The following is a 28,000-nucleotide window of genomic DNA, read 5'->3' on the forward strand; positions in this document are numbered from 1 at the left end:
ATGGCTTCGACATCCCAAGAACAACCGCAGAATGGCGCTGCTGTAGACCCGGCCCAGGCCCCGGTCACAAGGACTGAGCTTCCCCTTCGTTCAAAGAGCAACATGTCTATCCCCCCACCGGGCCAGTCCCTGACGGGAAAGCAAGAGCATTGTTAGTTAGCCCGTCATTTTCGACATGATACGAGAAGAGGGAAACCATTATGCTAACATCCTCCTGCCAGATCTCAAGCGCGAGCTCGTTTCCGAGCAAGTCAAGTACGAAATCTCGGAGCTCAACTCCCCCACGGCCCTCAAGCGATTCGGCGCCCCCTTCAAATCCGACGTTGGAGAGGTCTCCCCCCTCGACTCAGAGCTCCCTATTCTGCGCTACATCTTTGTACACCATGTTCGCGATTTCCCTTTTCTCGACAAGGCCAGAGAGAAGGAGTTTTGGCAAGACAAGCTCCAAGTAGTAAGTGCAAAGGCTTCCCCCGCGCCATTACAAAACGCCTACTTCCTCCGGACTAGCTCCGCTGACTCGTTCCACCACCCCAACTACAGTTCCTAGAATCCTTTGCTACGAAGAACATTTCGTCCTCCGAAGACAGACTCGAAGAGACTAAGCGGCGCAAGTTGGCTATAAAATGTCAGAAGCTCGTTGAGTTGATGATGGTGTCCGGCTGCAAGACTTCCTCCGGCTTTGAGGAAAGGATACGGTTTTCCGAGATTGAAGTTGTCGACAGCAATGCCATCGACACGGGCGTCATGCATGCGTTGCCGGAAGGCAACTACATCAATGGCTGGGATGTGAACATTGCTGCCGTTCGAATCACGTCCGAGAGGAAGACCATCCGGTCTCACAAGCACGCTGTAAGCTGATTTCACTGTCTGGTTCTATTTGGGCGAGCAGAGCAGACACTAACCCTGAGTTTAGGAGTTCATTATGCGCATCCACCGAAAGGGCGAGCTCGAGTTTTTCATCGGTAGAAGATATAGCGATTTCGCCAGGTTACATAAGAGACTACGCCTCGAATTGCCGGGCAAAGTTCTACCCACTCTGCCGAAGAAGAACAAGTCGGATACGACGACTACGGGTCTGTTCTCTTCTCTGACTGGAGGTGGAAGCCCGGATTCTTCTGCCTCCTCGGCGTCTTCTGTTTCGACCATGATGACTGGGCTTCCTCCTCACGAAAAGGAACCCCATTCCAAGTTGTCGGTGCTAGGTGAGTACTCCTCATACTCGTGCGGTGGGGCGAGTGTTAACCAGTGTAGGCCACAAACGTGCCAGCTCTACAACTTCTGGCCGCAACTCACCGCGTGTGTCAACGGACAGTAGGCCCAAGAGCCCCCTGCCATTCCTCGGAGGAAAGAAGAACGAACAGGTGACGCTGTGGCGTGAGAGCCAGCGTGTCTCTCTCAGAGCATTCATCCGCACATTGCTCTCGAACCCCCAGATTGCGCAAACCAAGGCCATGGAGGAGTTCCTCACCAGGGACCAGATCACGCCGACGGACGCCGACATTGACGATATTGAGCGGAGAAAGGCCGTTGATGCGATGCGTGTGGAAGAGCAGAAGAAGTTTTACGAGGTAGCAAGGAAACGCGCTGCCGAGCTCGACATCTATATGGAGGAGTGCGTAATCCCGCCATCTGAATCCCCCCTACCAAGTACTAACAGTGTTCAGGTTCCGTCAAGAGATTGTTGAGCGCAACGGTCTTACGTCACTGTTCAAGGAGATCAAGGAAAAGGAGACCATTCAGGACCTGAGCATTCAGTACCGAAAGTTTGCCGAGTGGCTTCGGATCGAGGTCGCAGCCACGATCTACCATCTGTTCCTGGCTGAAGACAACTCTCCCGAGCTTTTTGCCCAAGCCAAGAGGATCCACTCGCTCATTCCTTACACCGTCATCAAGAACGTTATCAGAATTGCGAACCCAGCTGCTGTCATGTCCGGTGTCTTGGACGTGTTCCTGGCGCAACCTTTCGGCACCCGTTCGCTGCTCCAACGCATCTTCTCTTTGACTCTCAACGACGGCATCAAGAGCTTCCAAAAGTCTATCGACACGCTCGGCGCTAAGATCGGCGATGCGGCCTTTACTGGCAAGCTCAAGATGTACACCGAGGCCGAGGAGCACATCAAACTTGCCATCAGGGAGGAGGCGGCTGCTGAAGATATCGACTTGATTGTCGTGATCCTCCGCTCGGATTACCTTGAGCCTGGTCTTACCTCGGAACAGATTGGCCGACTTTACAACGCCTATGTTGCTTTCAACAACGCCGTTGAGAACATTGACGAAGAGCTGAAGCAGGGTGCTCAGTTGTTCTCGTACCTCAAGCAGTATCTGAAGCTTTGCACAAGACAGCACGACAAGGCCATGATGCTGCAGTTGGTGGAGCAGCCGGTCACACTTCAGCTGTTCAGAGACCTCTTCAGCATTTTCTACGAACCCCTTGTTCGGGTCTACAAGTCGGCAAACGTTTACAGCAGTGTCACTGACTTTGCTGTGTTCATTGACGACATGATTCAGGTAAGTAATGTCTTGAGATGCCATAGTAACAGCACTAACGGACGACGTAGGTTGTTGAGAAATGCCAGGAGCAGGACGCATCGGCAGACCCGAATCAGACTGTGCAGGCCTTCATTGATCTCTGCCAGAGGCACGAGCACAACTTTTATAAGTTTGTGCACGAGGTCCACACTCATGACAACGGCTTGTTTGACCAGCTGATGGGCTGGATCGAGGACATTTTGGAGTTCCTGAGAAAGGGCCCCAAGAATGGCACCTTGAATGTCAATGCGCTCTTCGAGGGAGGTGTTAGCTCTGGTGCCATTGATAAGGCCAAGGTCATCGATGAGGTTAACCAACTCATCTCGTGGCAAGAAGCCAGGAAGAAGTGGCACCACGACAAGACACGACAAAAGATGGCGGCTGAAGGAAACGGAGGTCCCGACCTGGTCCCCACTGGTTTCTCCTCTTCCGACTTTGGTCTTGACCAGATGGATTTGGAGGACATGGCGTATGACGAAGACGACGACGAAGACGAAGACGAGGCGGAGGAGGAAGACGAGCTCGACCCTATCGAGGCCGAGCGCCGTCGCCGGGCCAAGAGACGCGATAGGCTCCGTCGGAGCGCCGGCGAGCCGGCCAAGCCGCCCGTGTCCGAGGTTCACAAGCTCAAGGAAAACTTCCTTGTCATGTTGCGCGAGGTTCTTGCCCAGTAAGCTTTTAGAGAAAGCATGATATCCCCTGGCTCGTAATTTGGGTTCACAAATACATGGGTGGGTTGGGAAAGGTTTCACGGGTTTGGCACATTTGAGGGCATTAAGCCCCATAAACCCTGGCGTATAATGGTTTTCATGTCTACAATACCTGAATTACTTTGAACTCGTTAAAAGATTTACATGAAACATTTATCTGTGATTTTTTTCTGGCTCTCTTGAATTAAGCTAGACGCTCTCTGTCTCTCTCCCCTCTTTACCGTCGGCTGGTCCTTGGGAAGTGACGATTAGAATCGCGTGGCAACTCAGCAGACTCAGAAACAATGACGCCAATCCATGTAACTTTATTAAGCTACACTTTGAAGTCAAGCCATATACTCGAATAATGAGCCTCAAAGTATGTCCAAAATCAACCGTGTCCCAGGCAGTAGGTTGAGTCCCCAAGTACAAGGCCAAGTTTCACGAAATTCGCCCTCATCGCAGAAAAGGGGTTCGCGAAAGGAAGTCAGATGTAGTGAGGAAGAAAATCATCTTCTTCATACTTGCTATCTACTCACTACCATAGATCATAACATAAGGGCTCGCGTGCGGGGGGGGGGGGGGGGTATCCTCAATTCCAAACTCCATCCATCAAAATACCTTCTTCATCCAACAAAAGACCATGGGAGCCCGCATTTCATGAAGTGGCTGGCTGGTCTGGCCGGCTCACTGTATCCGAGTTTCATCCGAGGTCTCTCCTCCTTTCCTCCGCGACCAACCTTTTCCCAGTAATGACAACAACACCAAAACAATATCCCAAAGGGAAAAGCAAACCGATGCGGGCTTGTCGAGGTTTTCAGTGCTTCGAGTACAAGTCCATCATACCAGCCTTGAAATCCGCAATCTGCTCCCTCTGCGTTCTCGCCCTGGCCTCGAGACTCGCAACCCGCTCCTGCAGCTCCGCAATCTTCTCGTCCTTGGCCTTGAGCGCCGTCCGTACCGTGTCCCGGCCCCGTGCCAGGCCTTTCGCCTTCATCGCGAACCGGCCCAGCACGGCTTTGACAGCGCGCGCGGTGGCGTCGTCTATGCCGCCTCCGCCGCCGCCTTTTTGTTGGTCGCGGAGTAGGGCCATGACTTCCTCTGTTGGATCGAGTTGCTCTTCTTGGGGCGTCGAGGTCGGTGGCGAGGAGGCGGGCCCCGGTCCCGCTGCCGCTGTTGAGCGACCGAGTGTAGCTGACGACGTGCTCGTCGAGAAGGATACATTGCCGGGTGAGATCTCGCCGACACCCTCGTCGACTTTGCGGCGCTTCGCGTCGGGGAAGAGGGTTCGGCTGACGGTCTGCGGCGTAGGCAGCGCGCCGTCCTGGATCGTACGCTGCGCGGCGGGGGTGGAAGGCAGACCGCCACCATCGTTGCGAAGCTTCTTGGCGCTGCGTTCCATGGCTTCCGTCATGGCCCTCTCCTCGTCCGAGGAAACGTCGTCTAGGCCGTAATCATCGGCACCAGCTCCCTGCCCCTGCCCCTCGCCGTCGTCAGAGTCAAAGTCGAAGAGGACTCTTTTCCTTTTTCTCTGCGCGGGGGTGGTGAGCTCGGCTTCCTCGTCTGTGACCATTAGATCGTTTGGTTCTTCCTCGGGTACCTGGACAGGTCGGTTCTTGAAATATGTATCCATGAACTTTTGCTTCGCGGCGCTTCGTTGCGCCGTGGGCGACGGAGGCGGCTCCATTGCCGTTGAAGGAGCTGTTCTCATAGCAGGCTTGATGGTGGAAGCCGTACGCGGCGTCAAACCCGGACTCTGAGCAGTCGTTCCTCGAGGCGTAGCAGCAGCATTACCGGCAGCGGCACCGTCCTGCGGCATGGGCGGCAACGTCATGGTCGCCGCCCCGGCCCTATTTTCCGCGTCCTCGGCCCATAGGAAGAAATTGCAGCCGCCGCGCCTCTTTTCGCACGTGTAGAACCACCGGCCCCTGTTGGCCGTCTTCTTGCTGACTTGTAGGAATTTGGCGGATTGACGCGGTTGGCAATTGCAGTACCAGTTCCCTTCGAGGAACAGACCGTCGAGGCGCTTCTTTTGCGAGGGAGGGGGCGAGGGGGAGGATGTCCTGCCGCCGCCGGCGTTGGGTGTATAGGGCGTCGTCTTTCTGCTGCTGCCACCGCCACCACCGCCGCTGCCGCTGCCGCTGTTGTACATAAGCCGTCGGCCGCCGCCGCTGCGCGGGGTACGGTAGACCATTTTCGTCGTCTTTGTGAAGTAGCTGCTGATATCGCGGGTTCCGGTGTCGTCAATGGTGTTCCTGATGGGAGTGGTTGCGGTTGCGAGGGCTGTAAAGGTAGCCCACGTCCGTGATTTGTCTTTGCTTTCGCTTTCGGCGGCGTGGCCGAATTTAAGGTGTGGATGCGTCCACGGGAGGCGGCGGACCATGTGCGTTTTGTCCGGAGGGAGAGAGGACGTTGGTCCGTGGTTGTCGGGGAAGCTTTAGTTTCAGGGGCGGTAGGTGCTTCGGGAGGGTGATGTCATATTCAGGTAGGTACCGGCCAATCTCGAAACTTTTTTTTGTTTGTTTACTTTGTTTGTGATCAAAGGACTTTGAAATGTCGAGTTTACTTTTGTCGTTGTTCACTTCTCAATAGGCTGAAGCGTCTGCAATTTCAAGTCGCAGTTTATCGATGTTTGGTAAGTCTCGAGGGGGGTTTGAGGGTTGGTTTGGGAAGCTGCCCCGCGGCTGAAGCTCCAATATTGAGGGGGGCTGGGAAAGCAGACCGAGCAGGGGTGGATATTGGGGGCCATTATCTGGGACCGGGGGTGGATGGGACGAGGGAGCCTCTCCAGCCCTACGGATACGATGAACTGTCCGGACCAATCCGTATGATTCACCTGAGAACGCAAGGCCAACGACACCTTTATTGAATCATCATTTCAAAGCAGGCAAAAACGAAGCCAATTCGACTACATTGACTGCATGCCACTGCCAGCCAAGCGCCCTGCGCCCTACGAGCCTGGCCACCGCCAGCGACCATCTTACAAGCGACCAATCTCAACCTTGTTACTGCAAAATATTCACAACAAGGCTAATCAGAAACGAAGAGATGTTGCGCATTTATATCTGTACTAGCTGTGCGTAGAAAGCTGATGGGCAAGGAGTTCTTCAAGAAGCTAATCGTCCCGCGCGGCTGGAGCTCTTGAACCCCAGTTTCTAAGTAAGTATTCATCTTACCGCCCCGCCCCACTCTCGCACACTACCTTAGCCTGGAGATCCCGCGCGGGACCCCTTCCGGCAGTCCCTAAATGTCCGTTGTCCATATTTTTCCGTACGGATACCTACTGCAGGCTCATTCTCATCGGCGACAAAGTTCATAGCTCCGTGATCAGCTACTACCCAAGTGAAGATGCAAAGCATGCAGAGCGCATGTTGTAAGCATTCGTAAGCGTTAAGTGAAATGGAGCAAATTGATAAGCTAGGTGGGGTTTGTCAGACTACGTCGGCTTAGAGGAGCACTTACGCGACATTTACAATGGCGCATCATCGTGAGAAGTTCGCATACAAGTATCGTTTGCTTTTCCAGAAGAAGACTTGAGCTAAATTATTCCGTGAATGATTCAGTCTCATAATTGGAACAACAGTCGTGTATTTGAAAGTCACCGTCTTTTCCATCAGCACCCTATCACATACAACATCGAGACCAGGACCGAATTCCGGCAACCATCCACTTACAAACCATGTCGACCCTCCGAACAATACGCAAAATATTCACGGCCCCAGAGCAATCCGAAGGCGCAGGCGCCCGCGTCCGCCGCTCCATCGGAAGCAACCACCTCCGCACCCTGTCCCCCTTCCTCATGCTCGACCACATGAACGGCGCCACCGGCCAAGGCTTTCCCGACCACCCCCACCGAGGCCAGGAGACCGTCTCCTACATCCTCAAGGGATCCGTCGAGCACGAGGACTTTGCGGGACACCGCGGGGTTCTGCACGCCGGCGACTTGCAGTTCATGACGGCCGGCAGAGGGATCATGCATTCTGAGCAACCGATCCCTGCTGAGGATGGAAGCGGCGGGGCGGGATTACAGTTGTGGGTTGATCTGCCGCGGCATCTGAAGATGTGCGAGCCGAGGTATCGCGATCTCAAGGCTAAAGAGATTCCTCTTGCGCAACTTGATGACGGGAGGGTTACTGTGAAAGTCATCTCGGGTGTCTCTGGAGGGCTCGATAGTGTTAGGGACCTGACGTATACGCCGATATGGTACCTCGACATCCAGATACAACCGGGCGGCGAGATCTCGCAGCAGATTCCCCAGGGCTGGAACGCGATGGCGTACGTTGTCGAAGGATCTATGCAAGTCAGCTCCTCCACCGAGGAGGACCGCAACGAGACACGACAGTTCCAGGCTGTTGTGTTTGGGATGGAGGGAGACGCGGTGCGGATGGGAGTTCCGGACACGGCGACATTGGCTGCGCGGATTCTTCTGATTGCGGGAAAACCACTGGACCAGCCTGTTGTGCAGCATGGTCCGTTTGTGGTGACGAGCAGCCAAGAGGCCAAACAAGCGCTTGAGGACTTTTATTTCCACAAGAATGGGTTTGAGAGGGCGGCGGGATGGAAGAGTCGGAATACGACGAAACTGGAGAGATCGTAGAGTAAATAGTTTGGAACGTTGTTCATGCGCAAATGGAACCACAGATTTCAAACTGGATTTATGGGCTAACCTGACGAGCACTGCTTTCTTGATTATTTACTACACTACAAAGATTTGAAGGGGAGTAGGCCCAAGACGATCTTGGTATACCTAGTGCGGACAACAAGAGGACTGGAGTAGGCTCAACAATTCGGGTGTCGTACATGGACTTACGGTACTGATGATAAGGAAGTCTTCAAAGTTGATTTATGCAGGTTAGTGCAAAGATTTCTTGATGCAAATGCTGGGGTTTTGACTACGCCATGAAATATCTACCATCGTAAGATCTGTGCAACTCCTATTTACAGACGCCATGTCTTATAAAGGTTAAAAGCCAACCCCTCAAATAGCTGGAGTTTGGAAACATGTACACCGAGCACACACTCGCCATCTGTTCTGGTTCATTCATACTCATGACTTATGGAATTTGGTATTGAAATATACTCGAGCAAAGTCGTCAAGACCCAGCTTTGGATGGCATGATCATACATGAAGAGAGACACAGACAGAAAAAGAGAGAAGAAGCCCTGCCAGCACAGCTATAAACACACCCACCAAACCTGCACATCATTTATGTAGCACTCTCAGAAAAGTTGCCCACCAAATCCAAGCCTTTCCATGATTACCTGACGACGCAACTAGACCGCTCGCTATGCTTCATTGTAGGCAGCCAAGTCAGGGGGAAAATAAAAATATAAAACTCTGATAAAGAGTTTCCCCCCCCGTCCTGGCTCCATTCGTTACATCTCTGGTCCGGTACAGAGCCGGGAGAAGAACGCGGGTATATGTAAACCACAAAACAAAAGCATCACAAAGGAAATCGGACGCTTTCCGCCCCCAAATCCCAACTCCTCCAATCGCACAAAATCTCACACGTCGTAGAAGTAATCTTCATCGAGACCGTCCCTGCTGGGTATCACTCCTGCACCTGGTGGTGGCCCGGTGTACGCAGCCTCGATCCTGACGTTGAGCAGCCTGATCTTGAGCCCAAAGTCGCTCACGAGATTCACGAGCTTGTTCGTCTCAGCTGTGATGGGTGCCTGGTTGAGCAGCATGAGCAGACCGTCGAGCCACTCCGACGCCAAGCTGTGCGTGACCGGGTTGAGAGTCAGGATGGCCTGCTCCTTGGCATCGCCGCCGTTGGCAGCTTCGGCAGGGTTGGCGTAGCTGAAGATGGTGATCTTGGTTGTCGATTTGACCGTCACGTTGTTCTTGAGCGTCGAACTACTAGTCGCGCTGCGGCTTTCCTCGTTGGAGGCTGACACGTTGGACACGACTGAGCTGATGGTGCTGAGGTCGACCTTCTCCGTCAAAATGTCAAGACCCGGATCTTGTGCTGTCTGTACCTCAAAGTCGGCGTAGTGTAGGTACCGGCGGTTGTGCGAGAGCTTAGCGAAGCGCCATGGCCGCGGTGTGTACAGGCGACGCTTCAGGTTCTCGTCTCTTGGGTTGGTGTCTCGCCGTGGTAACGGCTTGGAAAACCAAGATCCCTGGAGCAGACATCGAATCCGTTGCTCTTTGACAAATTGAAGTGCCTCTTGCCTCAACTCCTCTCGGACTTGATACAGATGCTGACCCCACTGATCCTCGAACGACAATTCTAAAAGCTCCATCTGGAGCTCTCGCAGTCTGGTGCAGTCGTACTCCAACAGCTCCTCCTCAACCTCCAAGACATCCTTGGTCCGGCTTGCCTGGCCGACAACTTGCTCGATGAGAATTCGGACTAGCTCTGCTACTTTTTCGAAATCTAGGTGTTCTGCGGCAGTGGACTTCCATACGCGGAAGAAAGCTTGCAGCCCGGCGGTGTGAAGACGCGACCACTGGAGAAGGAGCGGACGGAATAGCTTTTCGTTGTTTTTAATACCGTCCAAGCCTTGATAACCCTTAATGTCCTCAACATCCGACTTCTCCACCTCGAAATGATCGTACAGGATCATCGTGACCGCGAGACTTGCCCTGGCGACTGGGCACCTTTCGTTCCTTGGTTTCGTGGATTGCTCCAGCAACATCTTCTGGAAGCTGTCCTCGTTCTTCCGCACGTAGTCTGTCAAGTCCATCATGCCCAGGAAGCCGGGGACCTCGAACTCCTGCGTGGGACTTTCAGTTTCGAAGCCCAGTCTCCTCCATTTCTCAGGGTTATGACGCCGGCTTCCCTTCTTCCCAAGTTCGTTGAGCTCGTCCAATCGGTGAATGCCATTGACTTGCTTCTCCGGGTTGCTGGCAAGGTGAAGTCCCTTCAGTCCCCGTCTGTGCTCGGGCCGCTCGAGATCAACCCTCACCTCCCGCCACTTCCTCAGCAGAACCTTGGTCAAGGACTGGAACTCAAGCAGAGGATGCGCGAGATCCTGTAGTGACGAGCTCTGCATCAGGTTGTACACGGCCTTGATGAGACCGAGATCTTGCAAGCGCTTGATGAACTTTGACCACTCCTCCATGGCAGGGCTGTTCGCTTTTGTGATACTGCCGTCACTGGATACAGCGTCGCGGATCATGGCATTGATGAGCATGAGGGCATTGGCGCACAGCGCGTGGTCGGCGGACTGGAGCTGGGCGATAACGAGCTCAAAGAACTGCGGGTAAACTGCGACGGCGGGCTTCAGGGCTCTGAAACCAAAGGACCCTGGGGTGCGAGGGGTCGTCGGGCGAGACGATTGTGTGTGACCGACGAGGGCGACCAGGATCGACATGGCACCGCGCAAAATGTTGACAAGAGGATTCGTAACGATCAATTCGACAATGCGCTCCACGAGATCCCCTGACGCTGATCCCTCGAATATCTCCCAGCCCATGTCCACCTCCAAAAGGCGCGTCAGACTCTGCAGCGAGTACGCCAACGTATTTCCTCCCGCACTCATAATCAGGCGTCGTAGAATGACCAGTCCTCCCGAGGATATGAAGACGTCGGCAAAGGCAGGATCGTTTATGGAGGATTGCAGCTTGAAGACGGCCATCTTTCGGGCGGCGTCCTCGTCGCTCGCGAGGCGCGACAGAAGCGCGGGGATATCGGCCTGATCCATGGTAGCGGCGTCGAGAAGGTATGTACAGGTTCGGGGCGGGAAGAAAGAGCGTCGGCGCTGTGACCGGGTGTCGAGCAGAAGGTCGTCAGCAGATGGAAGACAGAGTCGCGTCCGTCGTAGTCATGGCCCTCTGCTGAGAAAGAGAGAGAGCGCTCGGTTCGGGGTATATAAAGCAAAGGGTGTCGGACGGAAGATCTCGAGGATGGGCGGAAGAGGGTCCGTGTCAAGCAAGATGGAACACGGGCAGAAGCTTCTCTGTAGATCCTTCGCAAATGTGGACGGAGGGAATGGCGTCGATCGTGGGTATAAAAAAAGATTTTTAGGATGTTCCGTCGACAAGGGGGAAATAGTGTACACGGAAGGGTCAAGGAAGGACTGTGAGGGTGGTGTAAATTATTCGTACACACTAAAAAGGGGAGAGAGAGAAGGGGACGGTAGAGGGAAGGGTGTGCGCGAGGGCTGTCGAAGCAACAGATGTGTTGACTTTGGCCCGCGTTAGATGCGCACGGGCGGGAAGTTTGCGCATGTCCTGCAGGAGGTGGGAAAGCACAGATGCAGCGACAACGGGGAGGATCCCAGCAAGCCTCCAACTGATTTTGGGCCGTTTGGGGGTTCACTTTCACACCAGTTAGCCGGTGTTGCACCAATGGCACAGCACGGCTTGGTGTTCTTTGCTCCACTTCTCCTCTCGGGGGTGTTTTAGTGGATTTTGGAGGGGATTTGCTTGGCTTCGAGTCCGAGAGTTGGTGACTGGGAGTCTGGGACGGCGGGACTGCGGCGACTGGTCGGCAAGTGAGATAGCGCGTCCAACGACTGGTTTCACCATGTCTTCCCACCGGAGACCGTGGATATTTTCATCATCTCTCGGAAGAAACCTTAATGAAATCATTCAGCGAAGCGCGTGTTTGTTGATTTGCCATCGGGATGTAGTCTCGTGACCCTTAGGTTTGACTGTTCAACTCGGAGTTTTGACTTCTGTCGACAAGTCGTCATCATCGGATGAGTGAACCTTCAGTTGCGGTGGGCAGAACATCATTCAGTTGAGCAGACGCACAAACGAATCTGGAAGCCGGCCCATACTCCATAGCATTAGACCAATCCGTCAATCCTCCAGTCGGCGTCGTTGGGTTGAGGAGAACCCAGTGTTTCAAAAGAGTAGCTCGAGAAGCAACTCATTACAACCAGCGCTGCAATGGATTCAAACAAGGCGTTTTGGGTGTTACTAAGCTTCCATGGTCGTTCTAGATGAGAAGAACATTGCAATTTACCATCTATAACGGCCAATGTCTAGACTTGGAATGAGAAAAAGCCGTTGTAAGGCTGACCTTGGGAATGTTTGGATTCTACAACAACGAGGAGAAACAACAATTATTAAAAACGTTCTAGACCATCGGCTCGTAGGTACGTACTCTGTTTATTCCAGTCCCTGAAATCAATCAGCGGGGTTCCACCGTTCCAGACGGGAGGCAGGAACCACCTGGAACCCACTACTGCTCGAGCCACACTTTTCAGCCACCAATCCCTGCCACAGGCAGAGCTTCAGCCTCAATATTACTAATCATCGTGGCGCGCGAGGCTGCTAGAAATTCCAACCTGTGGTCCGTCGCATTTGTCGCGACACCAGCAAAGCCCATTTCCGCAGCTCCATCCAAAAAAACGCGGCCGTCAAAGAGACAATCGACGATCAATCGAGCACTCCGAGCAAGTCGTACATCACCACACGAAGGATCATACTTGGAAACTCCAACTTTCAAAACAAACGATAACGCCCAGATTCGAAACCAGCGGACCAAACGCATTCCGAAAACCGCAAACATGGCCAACTTCCTCGCCTCCATCTTCGGCACAGAGCTCGACAAGGTCAACTGCTCCTTCTACTTCAAAATCGGTGCCTGCCGCCACGGCGACCGCTGCTCGAGAAAACACGTCAAGCCCAGCTACTCCCAGACCATCCTCATGCCCAACCTCTACCAGAACCCGGCCTACGACCCCAAAAACCGCATGAACCCGTCCCAGCTGCAGAACCACTTTGACGCCTTTTACGAGGACATCTGGTGCGAGCTCTGCAAATATGGCGAGCTCGAGGAACTCGTCGTGTGCGACAATAACAATGATCGTGCGTCGTCTCCTTTGTTTTTTCCTCATTGAGATTGTTGAGAGAGAGAGAGAGGGACCAAATTACTAACACAAGAAAAAAAACAAAGACCTTATAGGAAACGTCTACGCCCGCTTCAAATACGAAGACTCTGCCCAAAAGGCCTGCGACGACCTCAACTCGCGGTGGTACGCCGCTCGCCCCATATACTGCGAGCTCTCCCCCGTCACCGACTTCCGCGAGGCCTGCTGCCGCCTCAACTCGGGCGAGGGCTGCGTCCGCGGTGGCTTCTGCAACTTCATCCACCGCAAGAACCCCTCCGAGGATCTCGACCGCGACCTCACCCTCAGCACCAAGAAGTGGCTCAAGGACCGCGGCCGCGATGAGAGGAGCCCGTCGCGCTCGCCTACCCCCGAACCCACGCGCCGTCGGTACTAGAGAGAGAGAGAGAGAGAGAGAGAGAGAGAGAGAGAGAGAGAGGGAGAGGGAAAGGGAGCTTGGTTGAAAACAGATGGATCGAGCTGTCCGTCGGCTCCGCATTATTCGAAAGCGTGTGGTCGTCGTATGTGGGGAAAAGGGCCTCGGTTCATGCGACAAAGGGATGCGAAAAGTGATGGACCCGGGATTGGAGCTCTGTTGCCTTTTCTCACTTGGTCAGAACAGACTATCTGGCGACATTTCAGGCTGGAGCGCCGGGCATTGGCGTCCCGTGTCACATCGCGACAAATCTAATCAGCAGAAGGTGGAGGAAGAGTGGAAGGCGAACCCCCAGAAATTGAGAATTTGATACCCACCCCCCGTACCCGTCTCAACGGGGGGATTGGAAGACGAACCAAAAAAGAAGGGTGAGAGCGGCGTTTATGGCGTTTCCAGGATGGGTTGGGGTGCTATGGGAGAAACTCTTGAAAGGGCAGAGCATCATGTAACAAAACATGTGAGAATAGGTAGTGCTTCCAAATCGCAGAGCCACTGTAACCCTTGTATCGTCATCCTCGTCATTATGAGCTTTGCTTCGATGCTGACAGTGGACAATGTCCAAAACTTCCGCAGTTGAATGCCGTTATTACTGAGCAGTAAGCAATGCTATACATATCTACAGAGGTATCCCTTTTCTACCAAACCCCTTCCCCGAACGTTCGCCAATGCAAAAGATTTATGATTTGTTTAACCCACCCCTCGACCGACCCCCTTCTTCCTCCCTCTCTAGCCAGAGGTCCGCCTCCCATGGTGAATGAAAGTGATGTTTGACACAAAGGGGTTGCCAGATGGATGGGTGGGAGAAGAACCAGAGGGACGTGCGTCCTAGATTAACTTGGCTCTAACCTACTCCAAAGCGTCATGGAAGCTGTCGTTGCTCTCATCGGCTCTCTTAAGCGGCGGCACGCTCTTCTTCATGTCCGTAAAGTCCATCAAAGGGCCCTCCTTTGCCTGCGTTCCGGTGCTGTTGAGCATCCCTTCAATGTCTTTGGATCCACTCCGCGCCTCCTGAAGGGCCGGAGGAGTGCCACTTGGTGGTTGAACCGCAGGCGCAGTCGCTGTCGCTGTTGGGGCCGTCGGGGTGGTAGCTGGCACGTCGCCGAAATCAATCAGGTCATTCCCTCCGTCATGTTGCTGAGCGGCGGGAACCGGGGTCGGGGCTGGGGCTGGGGCTGGGGCCTCTGTTATTGCCGAGGGCCGATGGGGAGGAATGGCGTTTGCCGTAGAAGGCTTCTGGCCCGGAAGAATAGGGTATATGGCCAAGATCTGTTCGGTCTGCTTCTCTGGGCTCGTGTGGTCGCTACTCTGTTTCAGCATGTTTTGGTTAACGTTAAGGTTGTAAATACTCACATGTGAGCGTTGATGATCCACTCCAGCTCTTCCTCGCCTTCTTCAGGACCACCCGGGCCGCCCTGAACGGCCCTGAAAAGCCTGGGCTTCCATTCAACGCCCTCGCGAGCTCTGGTCTCACGTTCCTCACGTTGTCTATCTTCAACCTTGGTCTTCTCGTCCGTCGCAAGCTCATGGTTGCGATCCTTCACAGCCTGGGCTGTCGGTGCCCAAAGCTTCTGGGATTCGCGCTCATCCTGCTCTTCGATAGGCCGCACCAGGGGACTGCTGGGCTTCGATCGTCTGGCGTTGAAGAACATCTCCTTATGACCAGTCTGAGGCTGTTAGCAACGCGTCACGACTGCTGCAGCATTCCAAGCTTACCTTAACATCTTTGACAAACATCTCATCGTTCCAAAATCCTGATAGTTCGTAGAGAACTTCGCCTGTGCTTTCGTGCTTGATTGAGCCGCCAATCGCATTATAGGTACCGCTGACCCAACCCTTCACCTTGAACTCAATGTCGGCGACCAAGTCGAGTTCTGGGCACCGGACGAAGCTGTGATCTCCGAGCTCATACTTCATCTTTCCAAAGAGAATGCCTCGGGCGTACATGTTTGGCTGCGTCAAGATGCTGGTCTCGTGGTTAGCGTATTCCTATCCCACGTAGCTTCCAAGCCAACCTACTATCGTTCGCCCTTGGTCTTGTCCTTACCCCTATTAAGGAAAGACAAGACCGCTGTACCCTCCATCAGGCTCGCCGCCGAGTTTCCAAGGAACTTGCTCCTGGGTTTGAGTGTGCCATCAACGCGAATGTTGTGCTCGGGGACCATGTAGAAGTAGCTGGACTTGGGAGGGTGATGCGACGTTTGCTCGGAGATGTAGTATGCTCTCGTGTTATCGGGCAAATCCCAGTAGCAGGAGAAAACCTCGCCGAGGATCGGGTTCAGGGGCTTCTTCACTCCTCTGGGTACATGTCAGCAATGTGTACGGCTTATACGGGTAGCTCGGAAGGACTGACGGTGGTTTAATATGCCATCCACTCAAGTAGAACTTGACAACGGAAACGAATCGTAGTACTGGGTCGTCGATCTCGGGTATAGGGAGGAGCATTTCGGGGTGGCACATGAAGCTACGACAAACACACAGAGTCAGCGAAGGAGTCCCCAGATCCCACGGTTTTTTCGGAGATTACTGACTTTGTAATTCTCTCGAGCATGCTACGAGGCTCAAGAATGAAAGTCGGCAAAACAACGCGGCTCAGATCAGCTCCAGGGCGAAGCTGAGAAATGATGTGGCCGAGCACTGGACCCCATGTTAGCCGAGTGCGCGTGAAGCATCCCGTGAGCAGGCAAATGCGGGCGCAACGGATCTCGCAGAGGCTTCACTCACCGTTGCCCTGATCGGCCTCGACCACAGTGGTATCGTCATCTTCGGCAGCGCCCCTGGCCTCGTCGACGCTTGAGCGATTGCTAGCTGGTGGGTTGGAAAGCCAAGAGGTCAGCATGGTTGAAGGCAACTTTTTTTTTCCCTCGATTTGCGCACGGCAGAGGTTTGGAGAGTGGAGTTGGAGGCTTTTCGGCTCCCAGAAGACGCCAAAGCCAAGGTACGCGACTAGGGAAGCAAGCAGGGTATAGGAAGATGGGCAACAGGCCGTAAGAGTATGTAAGGTGAAAAGGGTGTAAGTATGGGCGCGAGTTTGTCGCTGTATGAAGACCACAAGGGCGCGACGTGGAGGAGGCGACTGCTATTATCCAGAACACTGGACCAGGCAGTGACGCTAGGGCTGGTAAGACTCACTGAGGCTGGACGCTCTGGAGCGTCTTCCTGGCACATGGACCAAACCCATGACTGCGACTGGCTCTTGGTGGGCTGTGGGTGCAGCGATGCCCCTCAGTTGTCTTTCAGACCGCTATCGGTCTTATCGGCGCGGTGCCCGGGATGTGCCTTCTTGCTGGAATGAGGGGCAGTGCTCCCCTAAAAGGCGTCTGCGGGTTGCTTGAAGCTGCAAGTAGGGGTAGAGTCGGTAACCTAAGTACAGGATGGGGCCTCGCAGCCCGGTACGTAGTCGAGCGAGAGGGAGGGGAGAGAAAAGTGGCAGCAGCTGAACAGTGGACTTTGTGGGAACTTTTCGTGATAAAAGTAGTCGGTGCTCGACAAAGCCGAAGATGGTTTGACTTTCTCTGGGGCAAGGGGCTTGCTGATGAAGGAAGCGCCAGGAGGATGAAGGTTGGGAACGTATCCGTCGGATGCAAAAGTGGGAAAAGAAAGAAATCGGGTTTAATGATGTTGAGCTTGGAGAAGTGAAAAAAAAAAAGAGAGAGAGAGAGAGAGAGAGAGAGGCCCGCTTGGCGAAGGGCACTGGCGGAGAAAAGATGACCTATCGATGTCTCACTCGCTTGCTGTTTTCGATTTGCGTTGCCGCCTCTGACAACCTGGGCTGGAACGTAAACCAGAGCTGTAGAAAGGTGAAGGGAGAAAAGGGTGAATGGAGAAAAAGGTGAATGGAGAAAAAGGTGAATGGGCGCCAACCAGGAGGAGGCCGGGCGAAGCGGAAAGGGTGAGTTGAAGGTCAGATGAAGGTCGATAAATGTAGGTAGCTGTTCCAGGTTACTGGTTAAGTAAGGAACGGCCGGAATTTGAGATGAGACTGAGGTTAAAGATGATTCCCCATGTCAGAAGTTGAAGAGAAGGAGCACAAGACCGTGTACAATATGGTTTGTGACACAAGATGACGATGGCCTGGTAGATTCCGTAGCAATGATTGATGGTGAGAGTAGATTGGTGCTTTGGGCATGGTCCTAGGCGGAAGGTACCTACCTACCTTAGCAGCTTTTAGCTACCTACCTATGATAGCTGGTCAGCACCTCACCAAAGTCGCCGATGGCCTGGGCTCCCATGCAGTCCTTGAGTCGCTGCTGTAAACCCCACAACGGAGGACGGAGGAGGGGTGATGACGTCGCGTCATTCACTCAGGTGGGAAACTTTTTTTCGTCCATTTCCCCAATGCCATCATGTCCTATGTATTAGCTCCGTGCACCATTTATTACCTGTCTGGCCATGCTTACCTTGCCTGAATCGCCCTAGGAGCTCCCAAGGCTGTCATCATCTCTGAAGTCCGGCGCAATGATACCCAAGAAGAAGCCTAAAATGGTCCGACAAACCCGACGAAGAGTCACTCTGAACCAAGGTGTTCATCTGCACTTCCCCAATGCTTCCCATAATTAGTGCCAACGGACGGGGGGAGAGCAGAACATCGAGATGCCAAACCCGCGCATCCGCATCTGCTCGCACGGGAAGTGTCTGTCACCCCAGCTTCCCTCCCCCCCCTCCTTCCGTCCCATCCCATGTCCACTACCGCCAAATGCCAAATGCTGTACTACCCTGCACCCAATCACATGCCCGCCGGCTTCTGTTCACAAGCCAATCAACCAGTGAGCGACTCCCCCTTCTGTTCAAATGCTTTGAATCCCTCAACCCACCACGCGGTGCACCCTGCTGCAGGGTACTAATCATTGAAATTTATGCGATACCTTATCCATCTTGAGGGCAATGTTCATCTCGCGATAGCCGTTCATCGTCCCTTGTATGCGCGAAAAGCATTCATCCAAGTCAGTAGTATCAATTCATTGAAGATACTCTGCATAGAGATGATAGTTGCCCAAGTCCGTGATGCATCCAAGTCGAAGATGGAGAAGAGAACATACCGAACAACATTTCAACAAGATCGAGTTGCCTAGATGATTGGCATGCCCAGGCATCTCACCCCCATCATGCAGGTCAGTTGTGGCAGTGCTGCTACTTCCAAGCAATATTAACCACTTCCAGTTGTAGACCAAGACCTCATACCCCCAAAGTCCCATGTCTTTTGACCAAGAGATCCGCGACGTTCCAGTCAGTTGGACCACTGAACGAACAGCTTTACTTCCGTGCAGCTCATTAGACAATGGCCCACAAAGATACCATAGTCCATGTCACTCGCGTTTTTTTCGGCACCATCGTATGCGTCGGACACACTTCGTATGTCACTTGATACGCGTATCATTGTCAAGCTGCTGTCCTGTCTACCTAAGGCACATTGCTCGTAAGCGCATGCTTTAATGCCTGCTCTCTGCTCTACAACCAACATGATATCCTGACAGGCAGCAAAAAAGTGACCAAACCCTGATGATCTGGTCGAGCTGTTGCTTGTCCGCCTAAAACCACAAAAAAAGTAGGACTCCGTGGAGAGGCTCTCAACGATGCCTAGCCTCGCAACCTATGGCGGCTGTCCCGGGTCTTCCGGCCAGACCTGCCACAATATCCGAGTACCTGGGCAGTTGTCATCTCGGTATAAACAAGTGCCAAATCCACCCGCTATCTTCAGGCTGCGGGTTTTGCCCTCTTCCGTCCCCGTGCTTCGTTCATCCCTCCTATCTCGCTATTCGTTGTCTGCAAAGCAATGCGATGAACCGACTGATGGGTATCTTGTTTTTCGAATGTCCAGACCTTGCTTCCAACCCCAACAATGCTTTGGATAATTCTTCGCTTTTCGCACAGCTCGTCACTCGTCAATTCGAGGGGTCCCTGTGGGCTTCGTCTATCGGCCTCTCAGTGACCTGGAACCCTTGACGGTGGCCGGTAGACACAGCGTCAGCCGGTCGCGTTCTGTTCGGGAGTTAGCATGAGTCCGAGTCCATCCGGCAATCGGAGAACTTACCCGCTTCGTTTTCGAAGACGAGCGTGATGTCGTCGTGTTCACCCGGCAGATCCGGCAGGTCCAGGCAGATGAATCCCATGTCGTCCGACGGTCCGTCGGTGCCGTTGGGCATGCGCGGCATGGGGAACTTGGCGTCAACAAACTTGATGCCAGCTTTGCTGCTTCTCGAAAACGTCTCGTATACATCCGTGCCTTTCAAAACGAAGTTCATACACTGGCCGTGGTGAAAGTCTGGGAAGAACGCGAGGAGCTGCATGACTGTGCCTTGTTGCACCACTTGGATTCGAGTCAATCCCGCCTCCCATTTCTTGTGAATGGGAACCACCATTCTTCGTCGAGAAATTGCAAAGGTAGCAGCGAGGCCGTCAAAGATGACTCTGAATCCAGTCAATGCAGCCTGGAAAGCATGGAGATCTTTCTGAGTTGGGAAGCTGTAAGTGCGAATTGTTTGAGTCGTCTGCAGCATTTCGAGCATTTCGGTCATAGCCTTGGGGATCTCTTTGCCAACAGTCCCGTCTGCTACATTTGCAGTCATGTCGAACTGCGGCTGGCGCATCACCACGAGGGACTTGGTCTCTTGAACCTCGAGCCTCACTCGCAATTCGCCGGGTTGGAGGTTTACTCGATCAGTGAGTAAGCCCTGTTTAGATTCGACGATAACTCTCAGCCTGTCGGCTAGAACTGTTCGAGGATAGTCGTCATCGGCATCTTCGTTGATGACTCGAAGGGATGTCCAGGGGATCTGGCTGACGCCCGGAAGATACTTGCTATCCCGCAAAGAAGTCGCCATGGAGAATCCGATCAGGGGCACGTCTGCATAAATCGTCTCATCCTTTTGCACAGAAGTGCCGGAAATCAGGCTGTTGAGCTGGGCCCGCTCCCCCTCGTCACTGAACGAGAGCACCATGCTCACCTTTATGCGCTTTTTCGGATCCGGGTTACTGTTGTCGTACTTGAGCATCAAGGCCGCATCACCTCCATCCGACCTAAGGAAACTAAAGGGGATTGGCATCTGTGGCGTGTAGGTGTGGTTGACACCACTGAGTGTTCTTGTGCGAGGGCCTGTCACCACGACGATTCTGTACCCCCTATGGTAAGCGCGTGGGCCTGCAGCAGCATGCTCCTTATGAATCTTCTCAAACAGAGCCACATCGCAATTTGCCACGGGCTCCTTGGGAAACGCCCGGGCATTGGGATTTGAGTCGAAGTACTGGAATGACCGAAGGGTAGAGCGGAAAACGCAGTGCTCGTCGGATCGAGCATAAAGGGTCGACTGAACCTGAGCACCAAAATCGTACATGTTCCACAGGTTTCGGTAGTCCGCATGTGAGCACTGAACCACGATCATAAAGCCTCTGGGCAGTTTGATCTCGAGTGAGTTGGTTTGATTGCGCCAGCGGACATCGTCCCAGGTTGGCCCCGAGTTCTTGTTTCCTTGAATTCGTAGGTTGACCTCTCCGTGTTGACTAGCGATAACAAAGACCAGGTTGTGCTGTTTGTTAGGTCGGACCATAGTCAAGAGACAAGGGAAGTAGAATCTCTGAGAGTCCATGCCTTGTTCCATCAAGAACACGTCAGTGCTGATTCTGCCGAATGTGAAGTTCTCAGCCGTATCATTAGGGGGCAGAGTCTCCAGAATTTCGAAAGCAGAGGGAGTGCGAACAACACCAGTCATGGCCGCAGACGAATCAGCAGTGAGTAACGCAATCATGTCAACGCTCAGTCTGGGGTATTCAAGCCAGATAGATTTGTCGATAGTCTGGGGCAAGAACGCTTCCTCAGGCGGAAGAGATCCGTTTCTCTTCATTGAGACGCAAAGCTTCTTAAGAGTGCCGACCAATATTGAGCGGATCTCATTAATGCCTGGGTCGGATGCAAGGCGCTTGTTTTCCTGCACCTCAGGGATGGCTTCCTCCACCAACCAGTAGCCTTTGGAAAGGTTGGCATAAGCCTGCTGACGATCATTTTCGTTCTGCATTTGGTCTTGGGGACTACTAGGTTGTGCGCGAACCGCAATCTCCAATGCCGTACGTCCTTTGATGAGCCACCACAGTGCTGCACGTGCCAGCTCTTGCGGTGAACAGGCTGAAATAGGCTTGATTGTCTCAGCATGCAGTCTGAAAAGCTCATTGAAGTGGCGGGTTCGGGTAACGAATGTGTTGAGGGCGTCATCACCGACTGCAAGGACCGCATCATGCAAGTTGAAAGATGCCTGTCTCGAGGCGACTGTTGCAGACGGGGGCGCCATGTGATACTGGGAGTTGACAGACGGCTGCCGAGAGAAGTTGGCAGCTGTGGTCTGTTGTTGGCTGAATTCGGTGCTGCTCGAATAGATGGATGAGGGGCTCTGGTCGGGAGGCTTTCTGTAGTCATCTGGGGATCTCGGTTGGAGGGGCACCTTGCTAGGCGGCACTGGAGATCTAGTTGGAGATTCGATTATCTGCGGTGCGAGAGGAGCTTGGCCTCCATGCTCCTCCCGCTCAGCTTGGCGTGCGGCCTCTGCAAATGCCTTACCCTCTGCCTGTCTCATCTCCGCCTGTTGGTGCTCGATGAAGGACTTGCGATTCTCGTTCTTCGCGATAGTCGGGGTATCGAGGAATGGCGCTGAAACTGCATTACCTGGTGCCACCTCTCTATAGGCCGGAGGGGGTTCTTTGGGCTCTGCGGGCTCAGTGCCGACAGAGGAGAAGCCCGTCTGTGTTCGTCGCAAGCGGCCAGGCATGAAGTCTGAGTCCTCTTTCGGTGCCGAGGGCGCCCTCGGCGGGGAGTCGTGAACAGCAGCCACAGGTGTATGGCGTGGAGACGGCGGGGGTCGCTGCTTCCTGCGCCTCGATACCTCAATGGCTGGGATCTCCGACTCATCACCACCTTCGCCAATGATGTCGGGTTTCTGGTCCACAAAGCGCACAGTCAAGCCCTTGCGGTTGCTACGCCGCGGGCTCCGAGGTGGGATACCCGGGCTTAGTCCAGGGCTGCGAGCGGAGTACTGGTTCGGGGGGTTCAGGCTCTGCTGTGAGTGACTAGCGACAGACAAAGCTTGGGGATAGCGGGTAGCTGAGGAGATGTCGAGCTTCGAAAGCTGGGGGACGACGGTGGAGGGCGAGGCATGGTTGACCTGCAGGGTATCGGAGGGGCCGTTGAGGAAATCATTGATGTTGTTGCCCGTCTCCTCAGCCGTGGGCTTGCGATCTTTCTCTTTGAGGGCAAAGAGCTTCCCCATTAGACGACCCCGCCTCGAGGTCGCGGAAGGCGGCTCGTTCTCCATTGTTTGAGATCGTTGTCAACGCGCGGTACTATCGAAACCATAGGAGTAGGTGGGATTCTGTGCGATAAAGGCAGCGTCAGCAAGGGCAGGTACGGTAGGAGTAAGAGGCGTGAGCTGCCTCCCCGGTGGGATGTTGGAGGAGGAAGGAAGTATGGGTATTAGCAGCCAGACCCGAAATTGAAATACCTTTGAAGAATTGCAGGGCAGACCTCAGTTGAAGCTGCCAACAAATGCCCGCAATCACTCGCAAGCGGGAAGTGCGATTCTTGGTCTTTTCGAGAATTGGCAAGTCGAGTCGGGAGAAGGACGCGGCACCCTGGAGTAGTTGTTCGAAGTGGCCTACCCGACGTTTGGCGGTAGATGGCAGTCTGTCTGCCAGGCGTGTGCGAAGCGAGGTAGTTGCAGCGATAGCAGTGACGATTCGAGGTTGGAGAAGGTCTGGATTTGGCAAAGCGAGGCCCAGACGAATCGGGATTATTTGCCTTGCAGCAGGTAAGGTGGTGGTGCTTGCTGCTGGCGTCACTGCGACTGCGACCGTGACTGTGGAAGAAAGGCGGTCGGTGGCTTCAGCCCAAATGGGGTGAGATTTGGACGTTGGGTTACTCAAAAGAAGCAAGGGGTTTCAGGTTCGGAGAGATCGCAGGTACGCCGTGGTATTGTATTGGAAGGTGCAGTGCGGAGCGGCACGGTAAGGTAAGGTAGGCAGGCACGCAGGTAAGTGATGGAAGGTGCAGAGCAGTGAGGTGCAGGTCGACGTGCGGGTTTGCGGGTGCGGAGCTTGACGACGACGCAGGGAAGGTGCTGTACCTGGGTCTTGCCTTCCTCACTAATAATGATCTTGCGGATACCTGGCGAAGTAGGGCCACATGCACCACGTTGAGGAAGGAAGTTCCAGCGCCCTCAAGCATGGATGGAAGTTGCAACAGACGCAACAACGCAACAAAAGGCATGGGGGAGTTGAATGTGGGTAGGCGCCCGCGAAGTGCGGATACGTGAGGTGAGATTTCCAGGTTGTCTTGGACCGACTCCTCGCTACCTCGAGGTACCTTACTCCGTACAGCGCGTCTGTCTCCAAGTTCCTTGCCTGGGAACTTTACATACTCCCCCCTCATGCGTGGACCCTTGAAGACTCCAGTTCGCTCTTTAAGTGACCAGGGGCTGTCGTTGACACTACATAGTACAACAAACTCAAGAGTCAAACCCCCCCTTTCCGGTCCCCGCCCAACCAGGCCCGGTCGAGGTGGTTGCACGTCACAAGCGAGACAGGTACTCTGTACCAGATGGTGCAAGTACGTACCCGGCTGTCAGGTCAGGTTGTCCCAGCATCAGCACCAATCTCGAGTGGAGGGCAACCGCGTCGTTTGCAAATCCCCAAGGAGGAGTCGGGTGGGATCTATTCTTTCTCCACTGATTCTGATTGTGGTGCTGATTCTCTCTCGACTACAGGAACTTTGGCTTACGGCTCATTTTACCTGCATGAGGGAGGGAAAGAAAAACAAAGGCAGCAAGGCGATTGTCGTGGTGTTCAGACAAGGGTCTTATCAACTTGACTTCCGAATTCCTTGCACGGGAGGCTGCCCTACCCGTTCGGCAACGCAAACGAGACATGAGGGAACAGGTGTCTGTCAACCTCAGTGCACCTCACGCCATCTCCATCGTGGGACATCATATTACATGGCACGCACAGCATGCTGAGAGAGGCACGTCGCAGCATGAGCACGTCCTTTCGTCCAGGGCGAGGCTTGACTCCCTCACTGGGCTGTAGGGCGGCCATTCCGGGTCGAGTGTCCGGGGAGGATTGGAATCCCAAGCCCCAAGAGCACGGAACCTCTCTAGGGACCTTGTCCCTACCGTTCCTGGGTACGGATGCCTTACACCGCACTAATCCTTAGGCGCCGACCGAAGGCAAATTCCACACTATTTTTGGGGTCCCATTCTCCAGCTCCGAGGCCCAGGGTGCACCAGGCGTGCCAGGTTGGAGGGACCCGTTGCGATTGGGGGCTCTGCTGGACGACTGAGTCGAGTCTTGGGGGAGCATTGGAAGGGGCCTCTTGGTCTCACTTTCGGGGTCCTCTTTGCTGGGCGAGAAGGGCACTGCTGAGTGGTGAGAACAGTGTAGGGCGGAGACGAGGAAGCGCAGGCATTGCCGTCATTGGGTCGTGTTTTAAAATAAGAGGGAGGTCTGGGGGGTCTGGGGAGGGGCTTTTCGGCCTCGAGCGGTTCACGACACGAACTTGTCGTACTCGCCCGTTGACCGTTACCTACTAGCGAACAAAGTGAATTGTCCGTCTGCGGAGTACTAGGTAAGTTTCTTTCAAGGTTGAGTGGACTCGTAAATTCTCCTTCGTGTTCATAGTCTGCATACGACCTATTTCCATAAAATAATTAATACATTCGTATCCATTTTGGTTCTTGACCACCACTTCGCTACGGCCCAACACGGTCTGGTCTGCTGGCCTCAATTCTTCAACTACTCAGTACTACCTTAGGCAGAGGTAACCTTAGAGGGTCGGTCGCCAGTTGTGTGTTGATCTGCGGTCGCGTCTAACATGTTGCACGTGTGCGGATAGGTCACAGATCAAATGCAACGCAAGACGCAGTCTCATGTACGAAGTGCTCATTTTATCACGGATTTGCATTCACATCGGACAATCCAAGGTTCAGAATTCAGACGCTACTAACATGATGATGTGCAGCCCTTGGGTTTCAGACATGGGACGAATCTATCAACTGTCCGAACCTTAGCCTACTTGAGCAGCAGCTTCCTTGGCGAGCCGCAACTTGGCCATCCCATCTTAAGACGGTACACTGCAGCCGCCCTACCTTGTCTTGCCGATTCCCTCAGATACTCGGGTAGCTGGAGGGCACTTACTTTCCTCAGAGAGGCCACATGTCGCGTGAGCAACACCCGAACTTGCCAACCGGAGCTGTTCCCTGCGAAAAGAAAAGCTTCCCAAAACAAGAAAACACCACATGCAAGATCCCGTCCAAGCCAAGATGTGTGGATAATAGATGCGTTCAACCAAAAAGTTAACCGCCTTGCCGTTGCATACAGCACGTGGCGTTGGCGACGCGTCCCTTTTCCATACATTACTCTGCCCGAGGCAGCAGAACTTCTCTTCTCCTTCATGAGACACCTCTTGAGGACAACTTGCTGAGGAACAAGCTTCTTAGTGGATGAAGGCATCCTAAGCATTTCGGAAACTTCGCAAGTCATGCAGGCCACAAATCGAACCGCTAAGACGGCGCGACGCTGGCACTTCTTCATATAATAGCCAGGCACCTACGAGTCATTTTTACTTCTTTTTTTCACGGAAACAACGCAGACGATTACCATCAACTCCACAACACAAAGTATATTGAAAATCAAATCGCTTTCATCATTTCATTTCCTAGCTGTCGCTCACACCGCAATTAAACCCAACCCAGGGATAGCCGTCCGACCGTATCTGTATGTTCCGTACGGATACATCGTTCAAACTCGCCGCGATCCAACAAACTAAATTTCAAGCGCCGCCACGCTGATATAATGGCTTCACGCATGGACCATCTGTCGCAGTCTCTTCTCAATCTTCTGGCGTCCATCTAACGTCTCCCACACATTGTGTGGCGCGTCGTCGACCGTATCCCAATGCTTCAGGTTTCTCGTCAGATGGCTGAAATCTCTCTGCTTGTCCTCCCACTCGCTATCCTTGCGAATATTGACGCCGGAACTGATGACCACCAAAGGCGTATTGGGGTACTGAATGGCCTTGCTGCTAATCACCTCACGCTTGGTGAGCGAATCGGCGACGAGACTCTCCTGCAACTTGGAGAACAGGTACTTTCCACTCTGTCTAGCTGAACGACCCCAGACGCGGTCAGCGCTCGTGCGTCCGCGGAAGATGGCGCCTGGGAGACGTTCGATTCCGAGAGGCGAGAATACGCCGCGAAGCCAGTAGGAGAAGCCTCTGCCGGGGTCCGAAACACGGTGAAGAAGGTCTTCGTGGAGAGGATCGATCAAGAGAAGGCCGTTCACTTCTCTGCCGTGCCGGGAGGAAAAGATTTGAGAGTACACGGAACCGATTCCAGCGCTAGCCAGGATCCAAGGGCCCTTCTCGCCAGCTCGTGCAAGAGCCTCGCTGAGGGCATCAGTTGCCATGCCTGCTGATAGAGGACTGGGTGCTGTATCGCTCCATCCGTAGCCCGGACGGTCGGCGAAGCAGTATCTCGAGATAGAGTCGTTCTTCAGGGCGTTTTGCGCAAATTGCCACAATCCATTCTCGACTGGCAGATCGCCCCCCTCGAAGAAAACGGTGGGGAGCTTGTTGCCCGCGGCATCGGTGCCATTGCCATCGCAGTAGACGTGGATACGGTATTGGTCGCCGTCGACCCAGTACTGCTCGCCTGGCGGGCCGAAACCGGCATCAAGCGATCGCAGAATCAATGTGGCAGTAATAAGGATGATGATCAAAGACAGGATGATATAGGCCACCGTTGAGATGAGAACCTCGGTCCATTCCCAGACTGTACGCCTCGTCTCAACTCGGCCGGTGAGCCTCTCTTCCTCTTCGGCTTTGCCCCACTTCACAGTTCTATCACAAGCAAGCGCCCACAGGCTCACGACAAAAGCCCCTGGGGTGGACTTGTCAGCAAAGTATCAATCACATTAAATGCCAAACTGCTAACTTACAGACGACGCTCGCAACTCCCACTCCAGCCTCTTCGTAACGGTTCTTCTGGACGGCAACGATGAGGATCATGTTGGCGAGAAGCATGATAGCCATGAAGATGGCCAAAACTCGGACCGCCTTGGACGGAGCCGCAAAGAAGACGAGAGTGAACAGCAGCGTAAACAGTGACACACTCGAATAGCTAAAGGCGTAAAACCCGGAGCCGCGTGTATGCATGCCCGGCGGCGTGACGAAAGAGGAAACCAAAGTCAGAGTCCACCAGGTGAACGTGAGAGCCGTGAAGAGGACAGTCAGCCATCGCAGCACGCGCACCGTCCACAGGTTGTACGGAGACACTGCCGGGTCATCGGGCGTCAGGTATTGGCGGTTGTCGCTGTCGAGCCGGTTCGGTAGGAGCCGAGTGTGTTCGTCGGGTTCCCGTGTCGCGTACTCGTTCGATCCTCTTTCCTCTGGAGGGCCAGGTCCATCGCGGACCTCCTCATCGTCGTCCTTTTTGTTCCTTGAACCCCAAAGCGAAGACATGACGGGCGTCTTGTCGAAGCTATCGTCCAAGGCTCGCAGCAAGTGCCACTATTGATATGCAACAGGGTA

At 53.9% G+C, this 28,000-nt stretch overlaps 8 protein-coding genes across 8 annotated transcripts; 3 read left to right on the forward strand and 5 right to left on the reverse strand.

The window, feature by feature from the left end:
• On the forward strand, positions 1–3,203 carry BDP55DRAFT_543155 (PX domain-containing protein; the record flags this gene model as incomplete). The annotated part of the gene is made up of 7 exons (XM_060568386.1): positions 1–151; positions 222–451; positions 541–849; positions 914–1,202; positions 1,237–1,612; positions 1,665–2,508; positions 2,559–3,203. The coding sequence occupies 7 exons, from the start codon at positions 1–3 to the stop codon at positions 3,201–3,203; spliced, it is 2,844 nt and encodes a 947-aa protein (XP_060434383.1).
• A 596-nt stretch (positions 3,204–3,799) lies between these two features.
• On the reverse strand, positions 3,800–5,876 carry BDP55DRAFT_648127 (uncharacterized protein). The gene has a single exon (XM_060573830.1). It carries the CDS (start codon positions 5,599–5,601, stop codon positions 4,036–4,038), a length of 1,566 nt encoding a protein of 521 aa, XP_060434384.1. The 5' UTR covers positions 5,602–5,876; the 3' UTR covers positions 3,800–4,035.
• Positions 5,877–6,480: 604 nt separating this feature from the next.
• On the forward strand, positions 6,481–7,872 carry BDP55DRAFT_648129 (RmlC-like cupin domain-containing protein). Its single transcript, XM_060573831.1, has one exon. It carries the CDS (start codon positions 6,898–6,900, stop codon positions 7,813–7,815), a length of 918 nt encoding a protein of 305 aa, XP_060434385.1. The 5' UTR covers positions 6,481–6,897; the 3' UTR covers positions 7,816–7,872.
• An 851-nt stretch (positions 7,873–8,723) lies between these two features.
• On the reverse strand, positions 8,724–10,871 carry BDP55DRAFT_690532 (ELMO/CED-12 family protein; the record flags this gene model as incomplete). The annotated part of the gene is made up of 1 exon (XM_060576870.1): positions 8,724–10,871. One exon carries the CDS (start codon positions 10,869–10,871, stop codon positions 8,724–8,726), a length of 2,148 nt encoding a protein of 715 aa, XP_060434386.1.
• Positions 10,872–12,497: 1,626 nt separating this feature from the next.
• On the forward strand, positions 12,498–13,462 carry BDP55DRAFT_648134 (uncharacterized protein). Its single transcript, XM_060573832.1, has 2 exons — positions 12,498–12,987; positions 13,076–13,462. Exons 1-2 carry the CDS (start codon positions 12,687–12,689, stop codon positions 13,402–13,404), a joined length of 630 nt encoding a protein of 209 aa, XP_060434387.1. The 5' UTR covers positions 12,498–12,686; the 3' UTR covers positions 13,405–13,462.
• An 827-nt stretch (positions 13,463–14,289) lies between these two features.
• On the reverse strand, positions 14,290–16,279 carry BDP55DRAFT_690534 (oxysterol-binding protein; the record flags this gene model as incomplete). Its single annotated transcript, XM_060576871.1, has 7 exons — positions 14,290–14,743; positions 14,794–15,107; positions 15,157–15,406; positions 15,460–15,738; positions 15,794–15,904; positions 15,972–16,077; positions 16,165–16,279. 7 exons carry the CDS (start codon positions 16,277–16,279, stop codon positions 14,290–14,292), a joined length of 1,629 nt encoding a protein of 542 aa, XP_060434388.1.
• A 3,072-nt stretch (positions 16,280–19,351) lies between these two features.
• On the reverse strand, positions 19,352–22,736 carry BDP55DRAFT_690535 (uncharacterized protein; the record flags this gene model as incomplete). Its single annotated transcript, XM_060576872.1, has 2 exons — positions 19,352–19,419; positions 19,472–22,736. The coding sequence occupies 2 exons, from the start codon at positions 22,734–22,736 to the stop codon at positions 19,352–19,354; spliced, it is 3,333 nt and encodes a 1,110-aa protein (XP_060434389.1).
• Positions 22,737–26,271: 3,535 nt separating this feature from the next.
• BDP55DRAFT_724303 (uncharacterized protein) lies at positions 26,272–27,931 on the reverse strand (the record flags this gene model as incomplete). Its single annotated transcript, XM_060578877.1, has 2 exons — positions 26,272–27,350; positions 27,409–27,931. The coding sequence occupies 2 exons, from the start codon at positions 27,929–27,931 to the stop codon at positions 26,272–26,274; spliced, it is 1,602 nt and encodes a 533-aa protein (XP_060434390.1).
• Between the last annotated feature and the right edge of the window lie 69 nt (positions 27,932–28,000).

Source organism: Colletotrichum godetiae (assembly GCF_030913485.1).
Source record: "Colletotrichum godetiae strain CBS 193.32 chromosome Unknown BDP55scaffold_5, whole genome shotgun sequence".
NCBI classification, from domain to species: Eukaryota; Fungi; Ascomycota; class Sordariomycetes; order Glomerellales; family Glomerellaceae; genus Colletotrichum; species Colletotrichum godetiae.